This window comes from Artemia franciscana, chromosome 4 (assembly GCF_032884065.1).
Source record: "Artemia franciscana chromosome 4, ASM3288406v1, whole genome shotgun sequence".
NCBI classification, from domain to species: Eukaryota; Metazoa; Arthropoda; class Branchiopoda; order Anostraca; family Artemiidae; genus Artemia; species Artemia franciscana.
In genome coordinates, this window is record NC_088866.1 from 13,576,397 (window position 1) to 13,598,236 (window position 21,840).

General features: G+C 36.1%; 1 protein-coding gene across 1 annotated transcript in view; it reads left to right on the forward strand.

Moving 5' to 3' along the window:
- Positions 1 to 21,840, forward strand: part of LOC136026022 (GAS2-like protein pickled eggs) — a 134,808-nt gene that overhangs the window by 104,139 nt on the left and 8,829 nt on the right. Inside the window, exon 9 of the mRNA XM_065702175.1 lies at positions 19,883 to 20,136. Within this exon, the coding sequence (XP_065558247.1) occupies positions 19,883 to 20,136 (254 nt within the window). The remainder of the gene's footprint in view (positions 1 to 19,882; positions 20,137 to 21,840) is intronic.

The following is a 21,840-nucleotide window of genomic DNA, read 5'->3' on the forward strand; positions in this document are numbered from 1 at the left end:
GAATTTTTTCTGACCCCCTCATTTCGTGTTTTTCACTCTTTTTTTGTTCTATTTTTCACTCTTTTTTCAAACAAACTTTTCAATTTTGTCTATTATTAGCACCTTTGTCAAATTGTCTTCCCCTCCTCCAAAAATATGTCCTCCAATATATATATATATATATATATATATATATATATATATATATATATATATATATATATATATATATATATATATATATATATATATATATACCCTGGTATTTTCCATGATAAATTATCGGGCTTTCAAGGTGACTTAAAGTTTGCAATCAAACTCTTCCTGGTGGGGGAACTTGTGTGTGATAAATATTGTTGAAAGAACTTTTTGAATGCACTTCAAAATCAACTTTTATGGTATTAGAACTCCCTCCTCCAAGGAAATCGTCAAGTCTTTCCTGAAGTTCGATTTGTATATACCTATGGATGATATCCAAGGAAAGTCTTCTATACATAAAAAAATGCTCTTGAATATACGGAGGCTATCTAAATAGCCGTTGTCTAAGCTACATTTATTTTTAAGCACAAAATACCTCGCTCTTGATAACAAATGGTAATCCTCCTTAATGTACGTCACGAACGTATGTAGGAATTTTTTTAGGGCGGGGGGAGGGGCAATCATAAAAAAAAATTATTTGGTAATTTCGGTAAGAAGTAGTCTGCGCAGAAAATTGGGAAAATATAGGATTTGGAGGGGGGTTGGTGCGCTCGAAGCCTCACTCCAGTGTCCATCCCTGGTGCTAGTGGATTGTCGTATATATGTTTTACTATAATCATCATACAAATACTTGTCTTTGTAATTCCGCTGGCTTTGAAAAAAAAATAAGAGAGTCTAACATTGGTACAAAAATAATTAATCTATTAATCATAATTCTCTGAATCAAGTGACATAATAATAGTAAAAACAAAATGATGAATTGTATTCGTATAGTGACATTCGTAGATTTAAAATCGATCTTTCACTACTGACACAACCGAAGGAGAAACAAGTGTACCGGTTGAAGCTTTTTATTCTTGCCAGTTAAAGTCACTTATTCGTAAAATTATCCAATCCCTATGTAACAAAAGGAAATATAGCTTATTTTCAATTATCCTTCTGGAAACCTAATTTTAAATACAAATTTGATTTACAATAAATGTAATTTTAATAATCAAGACTGCAACTAGGAATATTAGTGAATAAGCTTTAGGTGTAATAGAGAGTAGAAGGGGTTTGTATAAGAATTATCTGAGTGATAGGTCGTATGAAAACAAAAGGAATGTAAAGAAAGTGGAGAAAGCATTAAAATATGAACTAAGGAGATGTGAAGTGGAGGCCATGGATAAAATTGCTGAGGATCTGGAAGATGCGGCTAGACGGCATAATAGTAAAATATTATACTGGCATGTTAATAAATTGAAAGGGAGTAGCCGATCCGGATTAGTCCCTGTTAAAGATAGAAATGGGGCCACAATTAGTGATAAGGAAAAAGTTAAAGAAAGATGGGTGGCACATTTTGAGAATGTGCTAAACCGAGATACAGTTGCAGGAAAAGATATAGATGAAAATGGAAAAGTTTGTGATACCTTGGATGTGAAGGAAGATTTGTTTAGTGAGGAAGAATTAGCGACAGTACTAAAAGGATTAAAAAATAATAAGGCCCCAAGTGCTGAGAGTATGATTAAAGAGTTTCTTGAATATGGTGGCTCTTTATCTGGTCTCTGTAGGTAGCAAATTACTGAGTAATATGATACTTTTTAGACTGAGACATGCTGTAGACAAATTTTTAAGGGAAGAATAATGCGGTTTTGGAAAAGCTAGAGGATGTGTTGACCATGTTTTCACTCTTTGGTTAATAATTGAGAAGTCCCTTCGTTGTCAAACACCTTTGGTCCTCAGTTTTATCGATTATAAGCAAACTTTAGATTCTGTTGATAGAAGAGCGTTAACAAAGGTCTTATCGTTATATGGTATACCAAAAAAATACATTAAAGTGATTTGTGCCAAGTACGAGAATAATACTGCTGCGGTTAAGGTAGGAAATGAGGTTAGCAACTGGTTTTTTATTAAATCAGGAGTTAAGCAGGGTTGTGTTCTATCCCCCTTTATATGGATCATTTTGATGGACTTCGTCTTATGGAGCACAGGAAAGACAATTGGAGACCATGGAATCAAATGGGGAGGAAGAACGCTCCTTGACTTAGATTATGCTGATGATTTAAGCATATTAGATGAAAGTGTGAGCAAAATGAATGAATTTTTAGAGGTTTTGCGAGTTCAGGGTGCTAAAATAGGCTTGAAAATTAATGTTAAGAAGACTAAGTCACTAAGGCTAGGAATAAGTGAAGATGAACAGGTGACATTAGGTTACGAAAAGATTGATCAGGTTGGGAGCTTCAGTTACCTTGGTAGTATTAAAGCTGGTGGGAGCAGTGAAGATGTTAAAAGTAGAATAGCTAAGGCTCAGGGTGTTTTTTCACAGTTAAAAAAAGTTTGGAAGAATAGAAAGATAAGTCTACAAACCAAGATTAGAATATTGGAAGCTACAGCGATGACAGTGGTCAAACATGGCTCTGAAGCATGGGCACTCCGAAAATCAGAAAAAATTTACTAGATGTTTTCCAGAGAAATTGCCTACGGATTGTTCTGGGTACCCGGCTGACTGACCGTATTTCAAACAGTAGGTTGTACGAAAAGTTTGGTTCAATCCCGCTTTCTGGGGCTATAATGAAAGAAAGGTTGAGATGGCTAGGCCACGTTCTACGGATGAAGGATGACAGATTACCGAAGATTGTCCTTTTTGGCCAACCGTCTGGGGCTACACGGAAAGCAGGTCGTCCTTGTCTGGGTTGGGAGGATGTCATAAATAAAGATTTAAAGGAAATGGGAACTTCCTGGGAGGGTGTAAAGAGGGAGGCTTTGAATAGATTAGGTTGGAGGAGGAGCGTGCGTATCTGTGTTGGCCTCAGGTGGCTTGGTGCTGCAGTGAGTTATTAGTAGTAGTAGTAGTAGATATATTAAGGTGGAAAAGCGAAACTTTCACATCTTTTTTGCAGATACAATGCTTCTCGTTTAGTCCCTCGATCGACAGCTTATGACGAATTAATTTTCCTTTTTAACGAATTGCACTCATTGACGTTCATGATTTCCAAGTAGCACTTAACTAACCAATTTATAAATGTAACAGAGTTAATCCCTTGGATTACGCATATCCTATGCAATTCTAGGAATAATGACGAGCTGGCCTAGGAGTCTTTAAAAAATTATAATATTTAATGCGAATTTGATGGTAACGTGCATGATAATCTATTTGCTACAAAAAAATTAATTCAAAATAATAAATAAGCAAGGAAAAATACAAGAGAAAGGTAATAACAACAACTGATTGTGCCGGTAGATTTTTTCAAAAACTCCAATTTATAGTTAAAATCGGCATATACATGGTGCGCGAAATAACGGCAAATTTTGTGGAAAAACTAATCCTTAAAAAGTTTTGTGCGTTTTGCAATTTATAATATGATATGAATTCGTTGTTTCAACACCATCTAGCGTTTAGCAACACTTGGCATTTTTTCATTTTTTTAAGGAAAACCTGCTAAAGGCACCTTGCAGTTGTTCAGATGTTAGCAATAGACACAGTAGGACCACTGAGCAAACATAGTGCATCCTTTTTTTGGGCGCAAAAAGTTCTTACTGAAGTTTATAGAGTAGACAATATCCTCTTTTAATGACCGAGTGGTATTAGATCATTTTATTGACTTCATTATTTTATAAGGGAATGGGGTTAAATATTTTCTTCTTTATGTTTAATGCAATTTGCCAGGTTCTTTCAGAATAAATTTAATATATCTTTATACTGTTGTCTGTTTCATCATTCATTGTTAGGGACGCATGCTTCATTTTTTAATTAATCGTTTTAATTTGGAATTTACCTTGCTTTTACAGATGCAAATAGAGGGAGAGGGTTAAACTCCAACTAATGAGCGTTCCAAGAGACAAATTTCAAGAATCTAAGTTGAAACCGTGCAATTGGGATGCTTGGAGACCCAATAATCACTTTTGACTCTTAAAAAGTTCAGTTCAGTTCTTTCGGGTTTATTAAAAAGAAATTATAACAGTCATACATACATAATCTCTCATCTCTATGCAAAAAATGCATTCTGAGTCCCTTATAACCTCAAAAATAAATACACACTATGGCTCTCCTCCACTCCTCGGTACAACCATGGCCCCTACCAACAAAACCATCCTTACAATTCCCCACCTCCTCATCCAGGAGGAAACCACTCCAATCCCCACAAAAAAAAAACTCGATAAAGGTTAAAATAACTTTTCTATTAAGAATCTTTATTCAAATTAAACTAATTCAAAACAAGATAATTTTTTATTCTCTTTTTGAAAGAACCAAGGGAGCTCCTACCTCTCAGTTCAAGCGGTAGGGTATTGTAAGCCTTAGCACAGACGATGTCAGGCGAAAAATCCGACCTCACTGTTGGCGTATGTCGAATATGGATCTGTGCAGATAGTCTTGTAATTGGAAGATGCTGTTCAGATACCAAACGGAATAGATTCCTAAAAGGCGGTGGAAGAAAACCGGAGAGGAATCTGAAAGCAAAAACGAAGCAGGAAAGCTTAAACAGTGATTTCAGCGAGAGATAATCTTCTGTGTGTTTGATGATCTTCAAGGCATTCTTGTGAATGGAATCCAGTTTTTTCAGATGGGATTTGAAAGGGAGCTACAACTCTCAATTTCCAGTCAAATGAGCATCCTCAGAAGTTTATACGACCACTTTTTCCATAAATACTTTATGGCGGGGCGGGAGAGACCTCCTGATCTCCTTTAAAATCGGGGATATGTGCATCATATTTAGGCTACTTTTCTTTCGAAACGGTTTCAAAAATTCAATTCATTGTAGAATTTTGTTCTTTGAGATCTGCCTTAGCATAACCGTACCTACTGCACATAGTTAGTAATGAAAATGAAAGATCATAATTTGAAGTACATAAAACGTGTCTTGGTTTAACTGTCAAATAAAACTGTATAATGAAGCACTAAATCACTGCGTTTATGTCTAATTAATAATTAATGCTAAGAGTGAATATGGGAAAAAAACTCTCAGCTTAGCTTATCTTGGCAAATTTCTATATAGGCCTAAGGCTCTTCTCTTTTTTTCTTTTTTTTGCTAAGGTTTCTACCTTGGTCAGTTATGTAATACATCTGTGTTTAAAAGTACCGCCACACATCTGCCGTTTTGTTCCAATTTTATTTAGTAGAAATTTAAAGTTGGTGAATTTAAATAAATGATGGATGGACTCATTCGAGAAATTCATTAGAATAGCATTTTAGAACAAACTGAAACGAGGTTCCATTCGGAGACAATTTTTCTTTGTAATGCCAAAGCTGAATAAATGAATAGATCTTTCTGTGAGACTTTTATATTAATGGTTTGAATATATAGTTGAAATTTTTGGTCATATTTCGTAATAGCCGTCATTATCGAAGAAAAGTTAACAACGAAAATGAGTCTACAATGTGGCAAATCTGACGAAAATACAAAAAAAAAAATCATAAGACTAGATAATAACAATGAAAAAGAAGAAACTAAAAGCAATCTCAAAGGGTCGTATTTCAACCATTGTAGGGGAGACCGGGGCTATTCCGGACGTTTTTCAGATTTTCGGTTGTGTCATTTTCCGTACTGGACCGATCACTGTGTTTATACTTCCTTTTGGAAGGTAAACTATTTGGCAATCCACACCAACAACCTCATTGTCCTATCTACAACCACATTTTCAGAAATGAGATTTTCCCAAGTTTGGTCATGCTGTCCGAAAATGCCCCGCCATGGGGCATTTTCGGACACCCCCGGGGCATGATCGGACATGCCCCACCTCTCAAAGAAAAGTACTGCACAAGTGTTAACAAACTTCGTATATTTGTGTAAAAGTAAGAAAAGTAATTAAAAGTACTGGTACTTAACCATCACTTTATATTAAAGGCTGAGAAATCACGTGAAAACACATGTCCAGCAATGGATCTTGCTGTCCCACCTGAGGAACTAGGATCTGGTAAGACTAGGACAATATCCTTTTTGTCGACCGTTGCTTTGTCCTCAATCTCTGGGAATACGAACTTCGGGCCAATCTTTCTCAAAAACTTGACGTCAGCAACATCGTTATCGATGGACTCGACTAGCCCAACGTAATACACACACGAGGACTTGCTTTTTCCTAATTCAAACTTGACGAGAACGAACTTTCCGATTTGGATGGGAGAAACCGGTCTGTCGCTCGCCACAACATCATCCTCTCCCAAATCAAGTGACATGTCCGACTCATCATCACAAATGTCATCTGGCAGTTCGGGTTCTGATGAACTGGTCTCCGAAACTGAAAGCTGATGGTTTTCGCTTATTTCCCACCTTGGTCTGTCGACGACCGACCATTTTCTTGGTTTTAGTGATTTTCTTTTGTGGCGTTTTTTTATTGGCTTTCTTCGCTTCTCTGTTGTGCTTTTCTTTTTCCAGCTGTTCTTTTTCAGGGGTATCTGTCAGTATGCGGGTTTTCCCTCTTTTTCTTCCATTCGAAGGATTTCTTTTTGTTGGGTCAATCCTTGGGTGCGGCCTTACAGACTCGGGGGTGATAGGAGCTGTCCCGGATGTACCGGGAGCGGGACCTTCAGGTTCAGAGTCCTGGATAACTTCACCGTTATCTGCTGCCTCTGTAGTAGAGTTAGTAGTTGCAGCTAGTGGAACGTCAGTAACGAGAGCAGGGAGAAAATCTGATTCGCCAAAAGCATGGCGATTGAATGGGAAAATACCGGGCCTTTGAAACCCAGCAACAATGTTGCTGGGGCAGAACTTATCTAGGAACGGTTGTCGGGATAGCTCGGCTACTGCATGGATCGATATTCTGCCACCTGGATGTGCTATAAGCCATTCGTTGAAACTAGTACGTAGCCCGTTTTTAAAAGGTCCATAAACACTGATATCAAGGGGTTGCAGTTTATGTGAACAGTGTGGGGGGAACGTCAGCACAACAATTCCGTTTTCTCTGCAAAAGTGAACAATTTCAACGGAGATATGGCTGCCGTGGTTATCCATCAAAAGCAAGTGAGGATCTTCCTTCGTCGATTTTGTTTCACTTTGAAAATGCTTGATAGAGAGGAGTAAATTGTCATCCGTCATCCAGCCGCTTTTGTTAGACAGACCTAAACTTCCAGGTGGGCCCAGGTTACACATCCGGCAATTCACATGAACTCTAGGGAAGACAAAAACAGGAGGGATAACCCGTCCGGCTGCATTGATGAAAGCTAGCATAGTCGTGTTCTCTCCCCGCTCTGCTGAAGCAATTTGTGAGACTTGCTTAGCCCCCTTCCTGGCTACAACCTTGGGGGGATCCAAAACAGTAGGGATACCTGTTTCATCACAGTTCCAGATTTTGCTAGGTGGAAACTTATGCCTGCTGTAAACTTCTGCTAGGTTGTCATAGAACTTGCTGACCACTGGAGCATTAAACCCGGAAGCACGTGCTTGACTAGTATTTTCTGGAGACCGGATTGATAGCTCATTTCCTCTCTTCATAAACGAAGAGAACCAGTCTAGGCCTGCCCTTCCCTTTTCCGTCCACGTTAAGTGCATCTTCACATTAAGCTTTACTGCAAACTCATAGGCAAGCTTACGAGTTGAAAGCCCTGTCAGCCCATGATTCATCAGCGATGCTGCTTTTAAATATTCGGTGAGTTGCTTTTCTTGCTCTCTAGTAAAAACTTGCCAAAATCCACGTCTCTCAGATGGCAGGACCTTAGCCGGAGATTTATCAGTTTCCAGAATATCGGGCTGGGCATCCAGTTCAGCACGGTATCGTCTAAGGGCATCATTAACTGTTGACTTTTTGAGTCCAAAGTTCTCCGCAGCTGCTCTGATAGAGCTACCATCTTTGACGATCGAAGCGACTGCTCTTTGTAACGTTGCTAGATCAGGGGGTGGTTTGTCTCGTTTTCGCTGATACGTTCGTACCATTTTCTGAAAAGAAATAAAGTATTAGAACTGATAAGAATAATAGTGAAACTATCAAATTATCAAATATATTTTATTTTTTATGTTATTCCCCCTCTCCCTCTATAAAGTCCCGCCAGTCGTTCTTCCAAGAATTATCTAACTGCATTGATGTTAGGATTTTGATGTTAGTCAGAATTTTAGCTTTAAGAACAACTGCACAGGGGCGATTAGATTAGAATGCAAAGTATTTTTAACCTTATTTCAAGAATAGAAGAGCTTTATTATGTGCATTAAATTTTTACTTCATTAAATACAGATAACTTGTGTTTAATTTAATATCAGAATAGCTTACAGTCTATCTTTTTCCACTATTAAATAATAGTGCAATTTCTTTTAGGTTTAAAAAATTACGAACTTTCAAATTTAGGTACACCTTACCATTTTAAAACAATTCTAAAAACAAATCCTAAATAGCACAATTCTACCTCCATGAATAGATGGATCTAAAACTAGCGAAATAGTTGGATCTAATGGATACGTTCGTACCATTTTCTGAAAAGAAATAAAGTATTAGAACTGATAAGAATAATAGTGAAACTTGTGCAGGTCTGTGCAGCTTTATTTCAAACTCTGGCAAGAGTTTTAACACTTCACTTTGAACTTCACATGATGGGGGCATTTTCGGACAGGCAAGAAATAATGTCCGTACATGCCCCGTAATCTGTGTCCGGAAATGCCCCACAGTGACCTTTAATAAAAAGATGGCTGCCAAAAAAAAAAAAATTAAATTATATACATTACTTTATAATTAGAAAGTAGCCAATAGATCACTCTCTTACCTGCCGAAACTGCTTTCCCCTAAAGCTTGCAGAACGCCTGAAAATTGACAAGGAACATACAGCTAGAAATTTAAATTTACCTCCAAATTTGCATCTGACCCTCTCAAAGGAACATTTATTACTGAATTCTAGTCAGAATTTGATCGAACGTGCGTTACATGCTCGCCATCTACTGACATTTTTGTCAAATTTTTGTATCGATATCTGAACGAGCAATATCGTTTGTCCGATCATGCCCCCGTCCGAAAAAGCCCCTGTCTCCCTTACACTTCAGATAAAACTGAATTTACTCATTCAAAGAGTATTGAACTTATCTTTTCGGCCAGATAGCTTGAAACATACCGTCCTAGACGTTTCGTGTTGGGCTTTATCAAACAGTTCGTGTAGCGAACTGTAAATAAGGAGCAACGCGGGCTAATATTAGTCACAACTCTAAAAAAAAGAAATTTATATAGAAATCAATATATCAAATGAATTGGCTTTTTATGCTGATTGCAAATGCATACAATTTAATAAATTTAATGGTGTCCATACGAGCCAGTGAATATATATATATATGTTTTTGAAAAAGGATATAATAGTAAACACCATCAAAAAGATACTCGACCTTAATGAAAATCACACCGTTAGATTCAGCTTATTAGAGAATTCTACTGAAAAGATTTTAAGCTCTTATCTACAAAAATGTGGAATTTTGCCTTTTTTTGATAGAGGTGATCTTATCGAACCAACAATCTTAGACGGAATCTTTATTTGAACAGAATAGTTTTAGTGCATCTTTCAATGACCACCACAAAGTGGCATTTTCTGCAATTTTGCGGTGCCGAACTACGACTTTGCCAAGAAAAAGAACCAAGTTACTATATATTGAAAACTCTTAGATAGCCGATCGATTTAAATGCATTAAAAAGTTATACATTGATCTTGTAATGACAAATAAAAAGACGCTGCTCAAAATACAAGCCGTTTTCAATAAAGCGCAAGCGGAGCTCTGACCTTTAGAAAGTTTAGGGGGCGATAGCTTTAATTTTATTTGTGGTAGGTTTTGGTCGTTTTAAGTTTACTGGTTGACCTCTTAATTCATTTTATTATCTGTTGTTGTTTCGCTATTGTTGTTCGTCGTGCAGCTAAATCGTTGTTCGTTATTTAATGTACCTAGTTTTAATATTGGTCGATTGTAGGATTGTTTAAATCTTTTTTCATTTTTTCTGCTTTAAAATTAAACTATTGGATTGTAATTAAAATATTCAGTCAAAATTTTTAATCAACTACAACTTTTAACCTTTGATAATATCTTCAATATAAAATTTAGAGCGAATGGGGAAGGATATTTTTATTCCCTGGAAGATTCTCCTTACTTAAATATGAGAAAACGATTGTTTTTTTTTGTCTAATTTCTGATAATTTTTCAAATAATGCTGGAAATTTTCTCGCCTAACCGAAAAATACACCCAGACAAGTCCTCGCCTGGTGAAAAATTCTCCTGAACGATGCCCCCGAAAAATCTCTCCCAAGGCCATATCGTGAGGGGGCTTAGGAAGTATGAGCCCCCACCCCTGAAATGTGTGTCTGACTCGTAAAAACGTAGTAAAATTGCCTAAAAACACATTTTGATGGGTTTTTGATGGGTTTTGTACCCCCCTCCCCCCGACAAAATCTTGGATACGACCTTGTTCTCTGCACGTATAAAAGTGAGTAGTTATAAAGAGAGTTTGAATTCTGGGTTTGAATCCATGATCATTTTTTAGTAAAGTGCAAATTATGTTCTATCTTGAGGGGGTTGTCAGCTCTACTCATGTTAGTTTTTACTCGTTTTGAGTTTGACTCGGTTATTTATTGTAATGTCTGTTCGTTTTGGGTTCCATTCATTTATTGATACTGATTTGTGGTAGTTTTGCGATTGGAAGTTTACTTGAATTTATTTCTGCCCAGTTTCGGTTTAATGGAGGTCAATACTTTTCTTTAAAAAATTCGCTTTGTGGGAAAAGTTTATTTGAAATGAAGTTATGTTCGTTTTTTGTTGACATAGTCTTTTTTTATGGAAAAAATAATATTTTATGTCATTTTTTTCTATAAGAATACATAATTTGGCTTGCTATTTGTATTCTGGAAAAACTTTTTCAGCACTTTTTAATCTGGACACAAATAGTATTGTTTAATTTAATTTTATACCTCCTCAAGTTGACCTGAAAAATAAAACTGAATATCATTCCCAAAACATTCCAATCTATGCTGTTTGGCAACCTGGATACACCCACACTCTTTTGAATTACTTAAATTGTAAGAGCAGAAGTAGTAATAGTAGTAGCCCCGACAGTTTCAGCTTAATACCCCCTGTCGCTCTAGACTTGTTGCTGAGATATCTTATTGCCAACCATGCACACAGTGCCTTTTGATTTAGTTTTAAAGCAACATTTATGTTTTTAAAGCATAATGGATCAGTTAAAAATTGTGGGGGATTGACATACCAAGTATCCCTAGAGACATTGCTGTTTGACCGTCCTACTATACAAAAAAAAATAGCTGTCTCAAAATTTTGTCTGAATGTGTTTGGAAAACGAACGGGTTTGGGAGAAGGGCTGCTTAGCCTTCAATATCTTTTTACTCTTAAAGAGGTACTAGAAATTTTTAATCAGATTAGCTCCTTTAAAAGTTTCAGTGCTATTCTAGCTATTATTGAGCGGCGCTGCTAATGATATTTCTTGTATGCTCTTTTGAAAATCTACTTGCACAAAATTTTTTCGTTTAATTGAAATTCCCCCTAAACGTTCCCTAAAAGTTCTCTTTAATATCATTAGCGCCATGAGTTACAGTAACTGTAGTGGTAGTAATAATAGTATGCACATCGTACCCTCTAGCTTGTTAAAAATCCGCCACAACTTACCCTTAAAGGTTTAACTTAATAATGTGAGCCGTTCTTGCGATATTGCTTTGTCACCTTTTGAAAAATCCACATGCTCATTGTTTGTCTTAGTTCCACATATGACTAAATTTTCCTTAAGAGTTTCACCTTAATACTCTTAGCTTGCGTAGTTGCAATAGTTGTAGTAGCAATAGTTGTAGTGTGCGCATAGCAATTCTGGTTTCTTCAACATCGCTTACAACACACGCCGAAAGTTTCAACTTAGTACCATCAACCGTTCCTGAAGCATTTCTAATACGTCCTCTTGACAACCTGTGCGAGCATTTTTTCGCCTTAATACCCTTAGTTATAATGGCCTTCTTACCATTATTCATAGTTGTGGCAGTAGTCACAGTAGTAGTATTGGTATTACTAGTAGTAGTATTAACAGTAATAGCAGTATTCCTAGTAGCAATGGAAGCATAACGTATTGCCTTTTGGTCAGTTGAACATCCCTCTCATCAAGTCCTGGAAGTTTCAACTTAATAAAATTAGCCATTGCCACAACATTGTTGATATGTCCATTTGATAACCTGTATGCTCATATACATCTTGAAGGGCTCATCTCAATGCTCTCAGCCTTACAAATAGTTGCAATAGAAGTAGTATTTGAAGTTAGTAGCAGGAGTAGTAGTAGCGCAAACGTATTGTCTTTTGGTCAGATGATCTTCCCCTTTAAGCATTCTCTGAAAGTTCCAACTGAATATCCAAACCAATTCTCGAGATACACACTTTTAACAGTACATCCATATAGTGTCTTTTGATTGAGTTCAAATTTTCTCTCTATATTGTAAATGGAGTAGTCCAATAGTAGTCGTGGCAGCAGTAGTGGTTTCGGTAGCTGTACAAGCAGTGGTACCAGTAGAAGTTTTGGTAGCTGTAGTAGTAGTAATAGCATGCAAATGATGCCTTTTTGATCATTTCCCTTACCATTTCCTGAAAGTTTCAAATTAATATACTCAGTCATTCTTGAGTTTACGCCCAAACAATCCGTATACACTTAACCTGTTTGATTTAGTTCAACACTCTACTCAACATTCTATAAAAGGCTCACCTGAATTTCCCTTTGTCTTTATGGAAACTAACGTTCAAAATCTATACCTTTGTCATTAAAATCTACTATATGTAAACAATGAATGAGTTGCCCTAAGAACTGTGGGGAGTTTGACATCCCCAAAGACATAATTACTGGATCTTTCAACGTTGGTAAACAAAATAGCTCTCTTAAAATTTTGATTGGATGCCCTTTGAGGAATGATGGGCTTGGGGGGAATGGTTGTCCTCCATTCACTTTTGGCTCTTAAAAAGGGCACTAGAAATTCGAGTTTCCAATCAAATCAGCCACCTCCGATCGAAAGTTTACCCGACCATCCAACCCTTGCTCCTGGGTTCTTGGGGGTTGTATCAACCTAAAGACATTGTTGTATGGTCTTTGGACTATTGTGAACAAAAAGACTATCTCACAATTTCGATCGGATGCTTTTAGGGAAAAGAGGATGTCAGGGAAGGAGAGAGGGCTAGTTGCCCTCCAGACCTTTGAATTTTAAAAGGTAACTTGAAATATAGGAGTTTCCAATCAAATCAGCTTCCTTCCTCTAAAGTTCACACGGCCGATCCCTTCATAAAAAAACTATATATAGGCTACCCCAGGGGCATAGCTCACAACACTTGCCGCCAGACTTTGGGGGAGGGGTTGTGCCAAACCCAAAGCCCACCTTATGTGATCTTTGGATAGTTTTTTTTTTGACAAATGGCTATTTCAAATTTTCTATCAGATTCGCTTAGGGAAAATACGACATGTGGAAGGGGGGTGGCTGCCCTCCGATCACTTTGACTCTTAAAAAGGCCACTAGAACTTCTGATTACCAATCCAACCAAGGCCCCGCCAAAGTTTGTACGACCGCGCTTTCTATAAAAACCTTATATGGCCCGAGGGTATAACTTACAACCCTTACCCTGAGGGCTATGGGGGGGTGTTCACCCTCAAAGACAAAATTGCCGGACCTTTCAACTACGCTGAACAAAATGGCTATCTCAAAACTTTTATAGTATGTTTTTGGGGAAATGATGGACGTGTGGGGGGGGGGCTTGTTGCCCTCAATCATTTTTGACTGTTAAAAAAGGCACTATTAAAATTTCCAATCAAATGAGCCCTTTTCAAAGCTTCTATACAACTTCTTCTGTACGGAGTGTCTGGTCTAAAAAAACAACAACAACAAAACACATTTCTGGCTTTCATAGGCTCATTTCTGAACCTCTAATACCTCCCCATCTCCGTCCCAGCAAAATATGTGTTCCTTTTGGCCTGCTAAACGGTCCCTGAAGGTTTTGAGCTAATTGGGCTCGCAAGATCAAACATGCATTCCTTTTTTCCTTTAAAACCTGTCTCCAAACAATCGCAAATTTCTATTTTCTGCATTTTTTCCCTTGCCCCAGGAGTTACGGATCATGTCTTTCTTGAAGCCGTATTTATTGGACCTTTTGCCAATTTTGAACAAAAATATATATAGCTCTCATAATTTGGTAGATATTATGAGAGTTTCGGGGGAAGTCATGTGAAAAAAATGGCAAAGCAGGGGAACGGTTGCTGTCCAATCAGATTTGCCCCTTGAAAAAGGCCCTACAACGTTCCATTCCCAATCGAATGAGACCATTCTGTAGTTTCTACGGTCATTCCTTTCAATCGAACTGATGAGAAATAAATAAGAAAATACACTTTGAGGGCATATGGCTCTTTACTTAGGGTGAGCCAAAACGTTGCCTTGGAAAGTACTCTGGAGAGATAGCGAGTTCAGCTTCCCTTTGTGTAATTGCACGTGATTGGCTAGGTGTTACGGACACTTGCCATTTATATGAAGTAAGATTGTGATCATAAATATTATCTCCTGCGTCACGCAAATTGATCAGTTTTAAAACAAAGGATTATAAAATAGATTAATTGTAATATGGAAATATTATAACAGTTTTTTCTAGAGTAATGGGCTTAAAATGTGCGGTTCATGGTTTTTACAGGAAATAAAAATTGTCTGCTCATCTTTTTTTATTTTCTTATCTTTGTTCTTGCTTCCTTCCAAATAAAAAGGAAGTTGATAATTCCAAGTCTAATTTATTTTTCAACAATGAATAAAACTAAATAATTAGTGAAAAGACATTAAACTAATGCTGCCCTGCCTACAATGATAATAATAGTTTTTCTATGTAGAATTTGAAAAGAGTATTGGCGTGTATTCGCCAAAATTTGGTTGGGGGGGGGGTAGCGAAGTTTATTTTTCAAAATCTAAGAGGGAAGGGAATTTGTCCTTGATCATTCTTACAAAGAAAATGCCAAAAAGGCATTCTTCAATGGAAATACCATAAAAGGTATTTTTTGAAATCTAGGATGGGGGAATGTAGGAAGAACAGGCTCAATCCCCCCCATTGATGCCCCTAAAACAGAGGAAAAGAATAAACGTTTAAGAAAAATGAAAAGGAAACTTACAACAGAAGACACGCCCACGAACATTAAAATTCCGAACAGCTCACATCAGTGAAAGACAATTCAGCGGAAAATAGAATACTGAATCGGATCGAAATCTATATCTAGGAACTAAAATCTTCATTTTCAGCTTTACAATTCCATAAGAGGTAGAACAATTAACTGCGATCAATTTAAGTCCCTTGCCTTTTTTATAGGATTATACTAAAATGTTTTTTTCATTTAAAAAATAAGAGCTAATTTAAAATTAAAACAGGTAGAAATTAGAAGACAAATTTTTCAACTCGCACGTTGAAATTCCACACGAACTGAGATTTCATCTCCTTCTTTGAGGAGAGAGAGAGAGGAGAGGAGAGGAGAGAGAGAGAGAGAGAGAGAGAGAGAGAGAGAGAGAGAGAGAGAGAGAGAGAGAGCTTGTTAATTTTTTCATTCGGAAGCAGTTTGTAAGTTGATTCATTCTTTTCCGGTCCACGATGAAAGCAGAGACATCTGTGTACACCATTGAGATGAATAAGCATTACTTGTTTTCATGTCAAGCGGGATTCAACTCCTTTTATTTATTTTGTCCGTGTTGAAACTTAATATAATTTACAAAAATGAAAAAATATTTGGCAAGATTCATGTTATCATGATTCTTTAATGGGAAATTGAAAGTTAAAAAAGCGTTGGATTTGCTAAAAAATTCAAATTCTCTAAAGAATTTTCGATTTATTGAATAGTGTAATTATCTTTTCAAAAAAAAATGCAATATTTTAACCCGTGTTCTCATGTACCAAAAGGTCTGTCAACCTTTGTAAGAAAGAAAGTTTTGTTTTGAGTGTACTATATATTTTTCTATCGATCGATGGTGTTTGTGAAATTGCTTCTTTTTTAATGAATTTTTGTTTGAAACTTAACAATTGCTATCCTTTACCAGTTAATTAACGTAATACAGCCCTTTCTCACAACGCTTTTTTTTGCAGGGGTTCTATACTTGATTATGTTGTTTTGTTGCTGTAAAATTCTTTATTTGAATCAGTCATACAACATAATAAACTATCCAGTTACAGAAACAGAGATCGTGCATGTGGTAGAACTTACTTACTTTACATAAGTTAAAAAAAGAGCGAAAAAAAAGGGACTGAACCACCATCACCCAGATGGACACCATTAATGTTCTATAAATTATCACAGAAATAATGCATGACATTTACAATAGTCATTTATATCATTGTATGACAATTATAGTAAGTTGCTAATTAGAAAAAAATACATGAAAAAGCACTAGCAGCAAAAGTGGGGAACTAGGAAAATATGCTGGACGACCCACTTACTGGTTTTAAATGTAAGCCCGAAAAAAGAACTTTTCCTCTTTAATCTTTAAACTGCTTCTATTGCAAACTCTTTATGTTAAGCCAAGGACGGATATAGGGAGGAAGGGGGAGCAAGAGCCCTGGGTGGCAGAACAAGATACAATTATAATATTTACAGTATTAATGGTGCATCAGGGGTGGCAAAGTCTACATTTGTCCCCCCTGAGAAAAAACCTAACTCCGGCTCTGTGTTATGCAAGCTGTGGCTTACTCAACAAATATTGACTGTAAAACTATTAAATCGTCAGATATTAGAGAGTCCTGTTCGGGGTTTCATAGTTTAGCAGCAAATGCGTTCAGTTATGACATTTGTATAAAAATCTTATTAAATAGAAAACATCAAGATTTCAAAAAGTAAAAAAAAACTCGTCCAGTTTTGTAAAAAAAAAATCTTGAGAGGAAAATGCCATTTAAAAAAAAAGAAAGTGACATTGGTTAGAGGACGTTGTTTCAAATCATTTTGAAAAACTGATCAAAACTCATATATCCTTCACGGTTGTATGCACAGAACCTACAATAAATATAAATAAACGCTACTAATTAGTGTGAAAGTAACCATTTACACGCTTATCCAAACAATTTAAAGTAATGTTTAATGTTTCAGACTTGGTAAGCCTTCCATAACCATTTCAACCAAACAGTCCAAAAATACCAATAATCAGACTTATACTATTATTAAATGCTAAGCTTAGTGTTGCCAAAATTATTTTAGTCCAACGAAAAAAAAAGTATCTCTATAGTCAGTATTGAAGATTTGGAGTCATAAGTGAAAGATGGACACACAAACCCCCTTCAATCCATGTCATACTGAATTCACGAACTATTCTAAGTAACAGAGTTAAAATAGCGAATAGACGTCTAAAATAATAGACTTACGCTATTCAAAGTCCTTATGTTATCAAATCAGAACGGAAAATTTGCGACTATAAGTCATCTTAGTAAGTCACTAAATCTATTCACCAACATAGGGCACCTAAGTAATTCATTAACATGAGTCACTCGCATAAGGCTCCTTACATGATCTGTGCCACTTAGACATATTTCTTGTTCTGTTAGTCCCATTCCTTCTTGTAATTAAAAAAAAGTTTTTTAACTGCAAGTAAAGAGCGACATTAAAACTTAAAACGAAGAGAAATTATTTCGTATATGAAAGGGGTTCTCCCCTCCGCAACGCCCCGTTCTTTACGCTAAAGTTTGACTCTTTGTCATAATTCTACTTTTCAAAACAATAAAAAACACTCTAGCGTAAAGACCGAGGCGTTACGGAGGAGAGAACCCCTTTCATATATGAAATAATTTCTGTTTGGTTTAAGTTTTAATGTTGCTCTTTATTTGCAGTTAAAAAAAACTTGTTTTTTTATTTAATTTCTAATCTTTTTTGAATGAATGCATATTCTCATAGTTTTGGTCGGACGGTCTTAATAAAAAAAAGGTGTAGGGAAGGAGGCCTAGCCCTTCAATTATCGTTTACTTAAAAATGCAACTAGATTTTTTTTACTTTTTCTACGATCGTTTTTCTTAGTTACCTTACGTTTTTCTATACCTTACGAATTAGCTTACGTAACGAACTTCTATATTTGTGTGCTTTCATTACGTATATTAGGGGGTTTGCCCCCTCATCAATACCTTGCTCTTTACACTAAAGCTTGAATTTTTATCCCAAATCCTTAAGAATGACCCCTGAAACACTAAGGCCGTAGAATAAATAATTGAAGTTACTTAAAAATAATTTAGCGTAAAGAGCAAGGTTTTGTGGAGGAGACAAACCCCCTTATATACGTAATATTTTATGTTCGTTTTAAGTTTATATGCTGCTCATTACTTCCAGGTGAAAACAAAAATTATTTATTTTCTCATTGTTTTTTTTTTTAATAATGCTAGAATATCCTGCGCCCCCTTCGAGGAAATTCTCTTCCCTCATAGTAAATTCCTCCATGGAAAGACGCTCCCACGTGACCCCTCCCCCCGACCCACCCCACCCCAACGTGAAAAAGTCCCCCTGAAAACTTCTGTACACTTCATAATAACCGTTACTATATCTAAACAATGGTCAAAGTTTATAACTTGCAGCCCCTCCCCCGGGGAATGTGCGGGATTAAGTCGTCCCCAAAGACATAGTTATTAGGTTTTTGACTAAGTTGAACAGAATGGCTATCTTAAAATTTTGATCTGGTGTCTTCGGAGAAAAAGTGTTTGAGGGAGGGGGCTTAGGTGCCCTCCGATTTTTCGGTCACTTAAAAAGGGCACTAGAAATTTCAATTTCCGGTAAAATGAGCCCTCTCACGATATTCTAGGATCACTGGATCGATACGATCACCCCTGGGAAAAACAACAACAAAAAAACAAAAATAAAGACGCATTCGTGATCTGTCTTCTGGAAAAAAAACAAATTTCCACATTTTTTTAGATAGGAGCTTGAAGCTTCTATAGTAGGGTTTTCTGATACGCTGAATCTGATGGTGTGATTTTGGTTAAGATTCTGTGACTTATAGGGGATGTTTTCCCCTATTTTCTAAAATAAGGCAGATTTTCTCAGATTTTCTCGTAACTTTTGATGGGTAAGACTAAACTTGATGAAACTTCTATATTTAAAATTAGCATTACAATGTGATTCTTTTGATGTAACTATTGGTATCAAAATTCCGTTTTTTAGAGTTTCGGTTACTATTGAGCCGGGTCGCTCTATACAACAGTTCGTTACCACGGACTGTTTGACAAAGCTTCCATTTTGAAAATCTTAGTCGACACAGCACCCTCCCTGGTGTCGCGGATGCCTTGCCTTTTTTTCAAGTTGCATCAAAGTATCTGTTTAGACCTTATGGAAGGGCTTCCAACGAAGATCAAGGCCCAACTTTCAAGCTGATCAGAGAATAAACAACAGTCGACCCAGGACTGTTGTGGGTCGCAACTTGTCCCAGCTGTGGTTACTACTAGGGTAATTTAAGCTATCTCCATGCACATGTCGACCATGCATAATTATCAATATTTACTTATTGTGCTTGCTATAAAAGGGCAATTTCATTGTATTCAAATTCAATTTTGACTCAATTTTTTGTTCCAACTCTTTAAGAGCGATGCCTGAAACACAAGGGCCGTTTAACTCCAATAAGAAGGTTTTAAAGGGCTAAAAAGCTTTAAAATCATTTTAAAATTTAACTTTATAAAAAACTTTTAAGTTTTAATTATGATCCTTACTTTTAGTTGGAAAAACCTGTTGTTGTTTTTTCAATTCTTTTTCAATGAAGACGGCCTGGCGAAGTTCCTTATCGAAATTTTGTTGGGGGTAATTTTAGTTAAATATTCGTTATTTCTAGATCGCCCCGAGTCAAGTATGACGCATGCATCAACTGACTCATCTGGTCTTTCATCGAATGAACCAACTTCGCCTCGTCACGTGGCTCCGCCTACTAACTGGAAGAAAATTGAAAGGAGTGATTCAGCAATAGGTGATGACCTGAAGAGAAAAAGTAGGATCCCTAAATATACATCGCAACGAGTCAAAGAAGAAATGAAAAAGTATGGTATCGGCCGAAGCTCATCTGCCCATGAGGTGGACGGACTAGAAAGGGTGAGTGATCCTGAGGTGACTGTACTTGGGAGTCACAGTTTTTGTTCCAGAAGCTGTCTTTCATCTCACGCAAAGTCTTACGCTAAATTTGGTTATGCAATTGTAGTTTTTCCACTACGCTCAATTTTGCTTAACATTTTTTATTTTATTTTGCCAAATTTGGGAGTTTGCATTGTTTTAATTGGTTGCTTTTTTTCAGATGCAATTTTTTTCTTTGTTTTTCTTGTTTCTCCTTTTTTCACCTATTTGATCCAATTTTTGAAATTTTTGCCAATTTCCAGTTGATGGTTAATAAGTTATTTTGATTTATTGAATCATTTTCGTGCGTGTTGTCAGTTTGTAGTTTTATAAATGTTTAGTGGATCCCTTCATAATCTTGCTTGTGGGGATCCAGTTTTTTTTTCTTCTTCGCTAGTTTTTGTTTTTGTTTATGTTATATTTAGTATAAAAATAAATGATGGTAATAATAACATGACTAAATTTTAAGGTACAACGAGGTTTTTGTAATGCTCATAAATTCTTATTTGATTATTATTTTAAAAGTTAATACGGTATTTTTAGGTTTTCAGCCAAACCGACTTGGAAAGGTAGTATATATAAAATACAGACAACAGAAACTTGTAATCACAATAAACACTAGAAATTTTTTATTGAAATTAAAAATTACATAGAATTTATATCTTTTGCCGACAGTATTTTTATTCCTTTCTGTTTATTTAAGCTTACTGACATTAAGTTTTGGTTTGTTTGTGTTTTAGGCCAATGCTGTCTAATACAGTTATATTTGCTAAATTCCAAGCACCGGGTATAGATTTTAGATAAGTTTTTATTAAAGATAGTTTTTGCGTGGTAACTTTATTAATTTTAGGTTTTATTTTAGGTTAAATTTAGATTTTGGTACTTCGGAAGCAAAATTGCAAAAATAGGCGATAAAAACATCAGAATATATTTGTGAATTCAATAATCAATGATGCATTGGAAAACTCTCTTTGTTAAAATTTGTTTTTGAAAATAAGCAATGAACACTCAAATTTCATCAAAATAACTGTTTTTAGAAATTATCAGGCAAAGACTGTGTCCGCTAGATAAATATTAATTTTGTGTCCAAATTCAGCGTAACATTTTCTTTGGAATCACTCCTTTTTGAGCAGAAACAAATATCCAGTTATGTTATATATTGCTATGCATGTTAGATACTTTTATAAGAAGAAATATTTCTCCTCTACTTGTCTTGCCCGCTTCAGCTTTCTGTGTCTTTGGCAAATCTATTTTACATTAATGAACGCTATTGCCTGCTTAATGAATAAGCCAAAGGACTGTAAAGCCTGAATTGGATATGAAAGCATACGAGGTGGTATATAGCACAGTACCAATCTTATAGCAGAGAAGAAAAACTAAAAAAACGGGTTTCGAGGTTTTTTTACTGTTACTAAAACCAAGCTGTTAGTAATTACAAGCAGTCAAGACAGTATTAGTAAATGATACACAATAATCATAACTACAGTGCTCTAACAGCCCTAGCGTACAGTATACAGTAATAGCAGCAAATACAATAGCATAATCCAGCAATAGCAGCAATTCTGAATAACTCAAACAAAACTGACATTATCAATAACTATACACCAAATACAATAGCCACTCATTCCTCATCCACACTTACAAAAAACTTTTCTCTCTGTATACTCGTAAGCAATCTTTCACCAA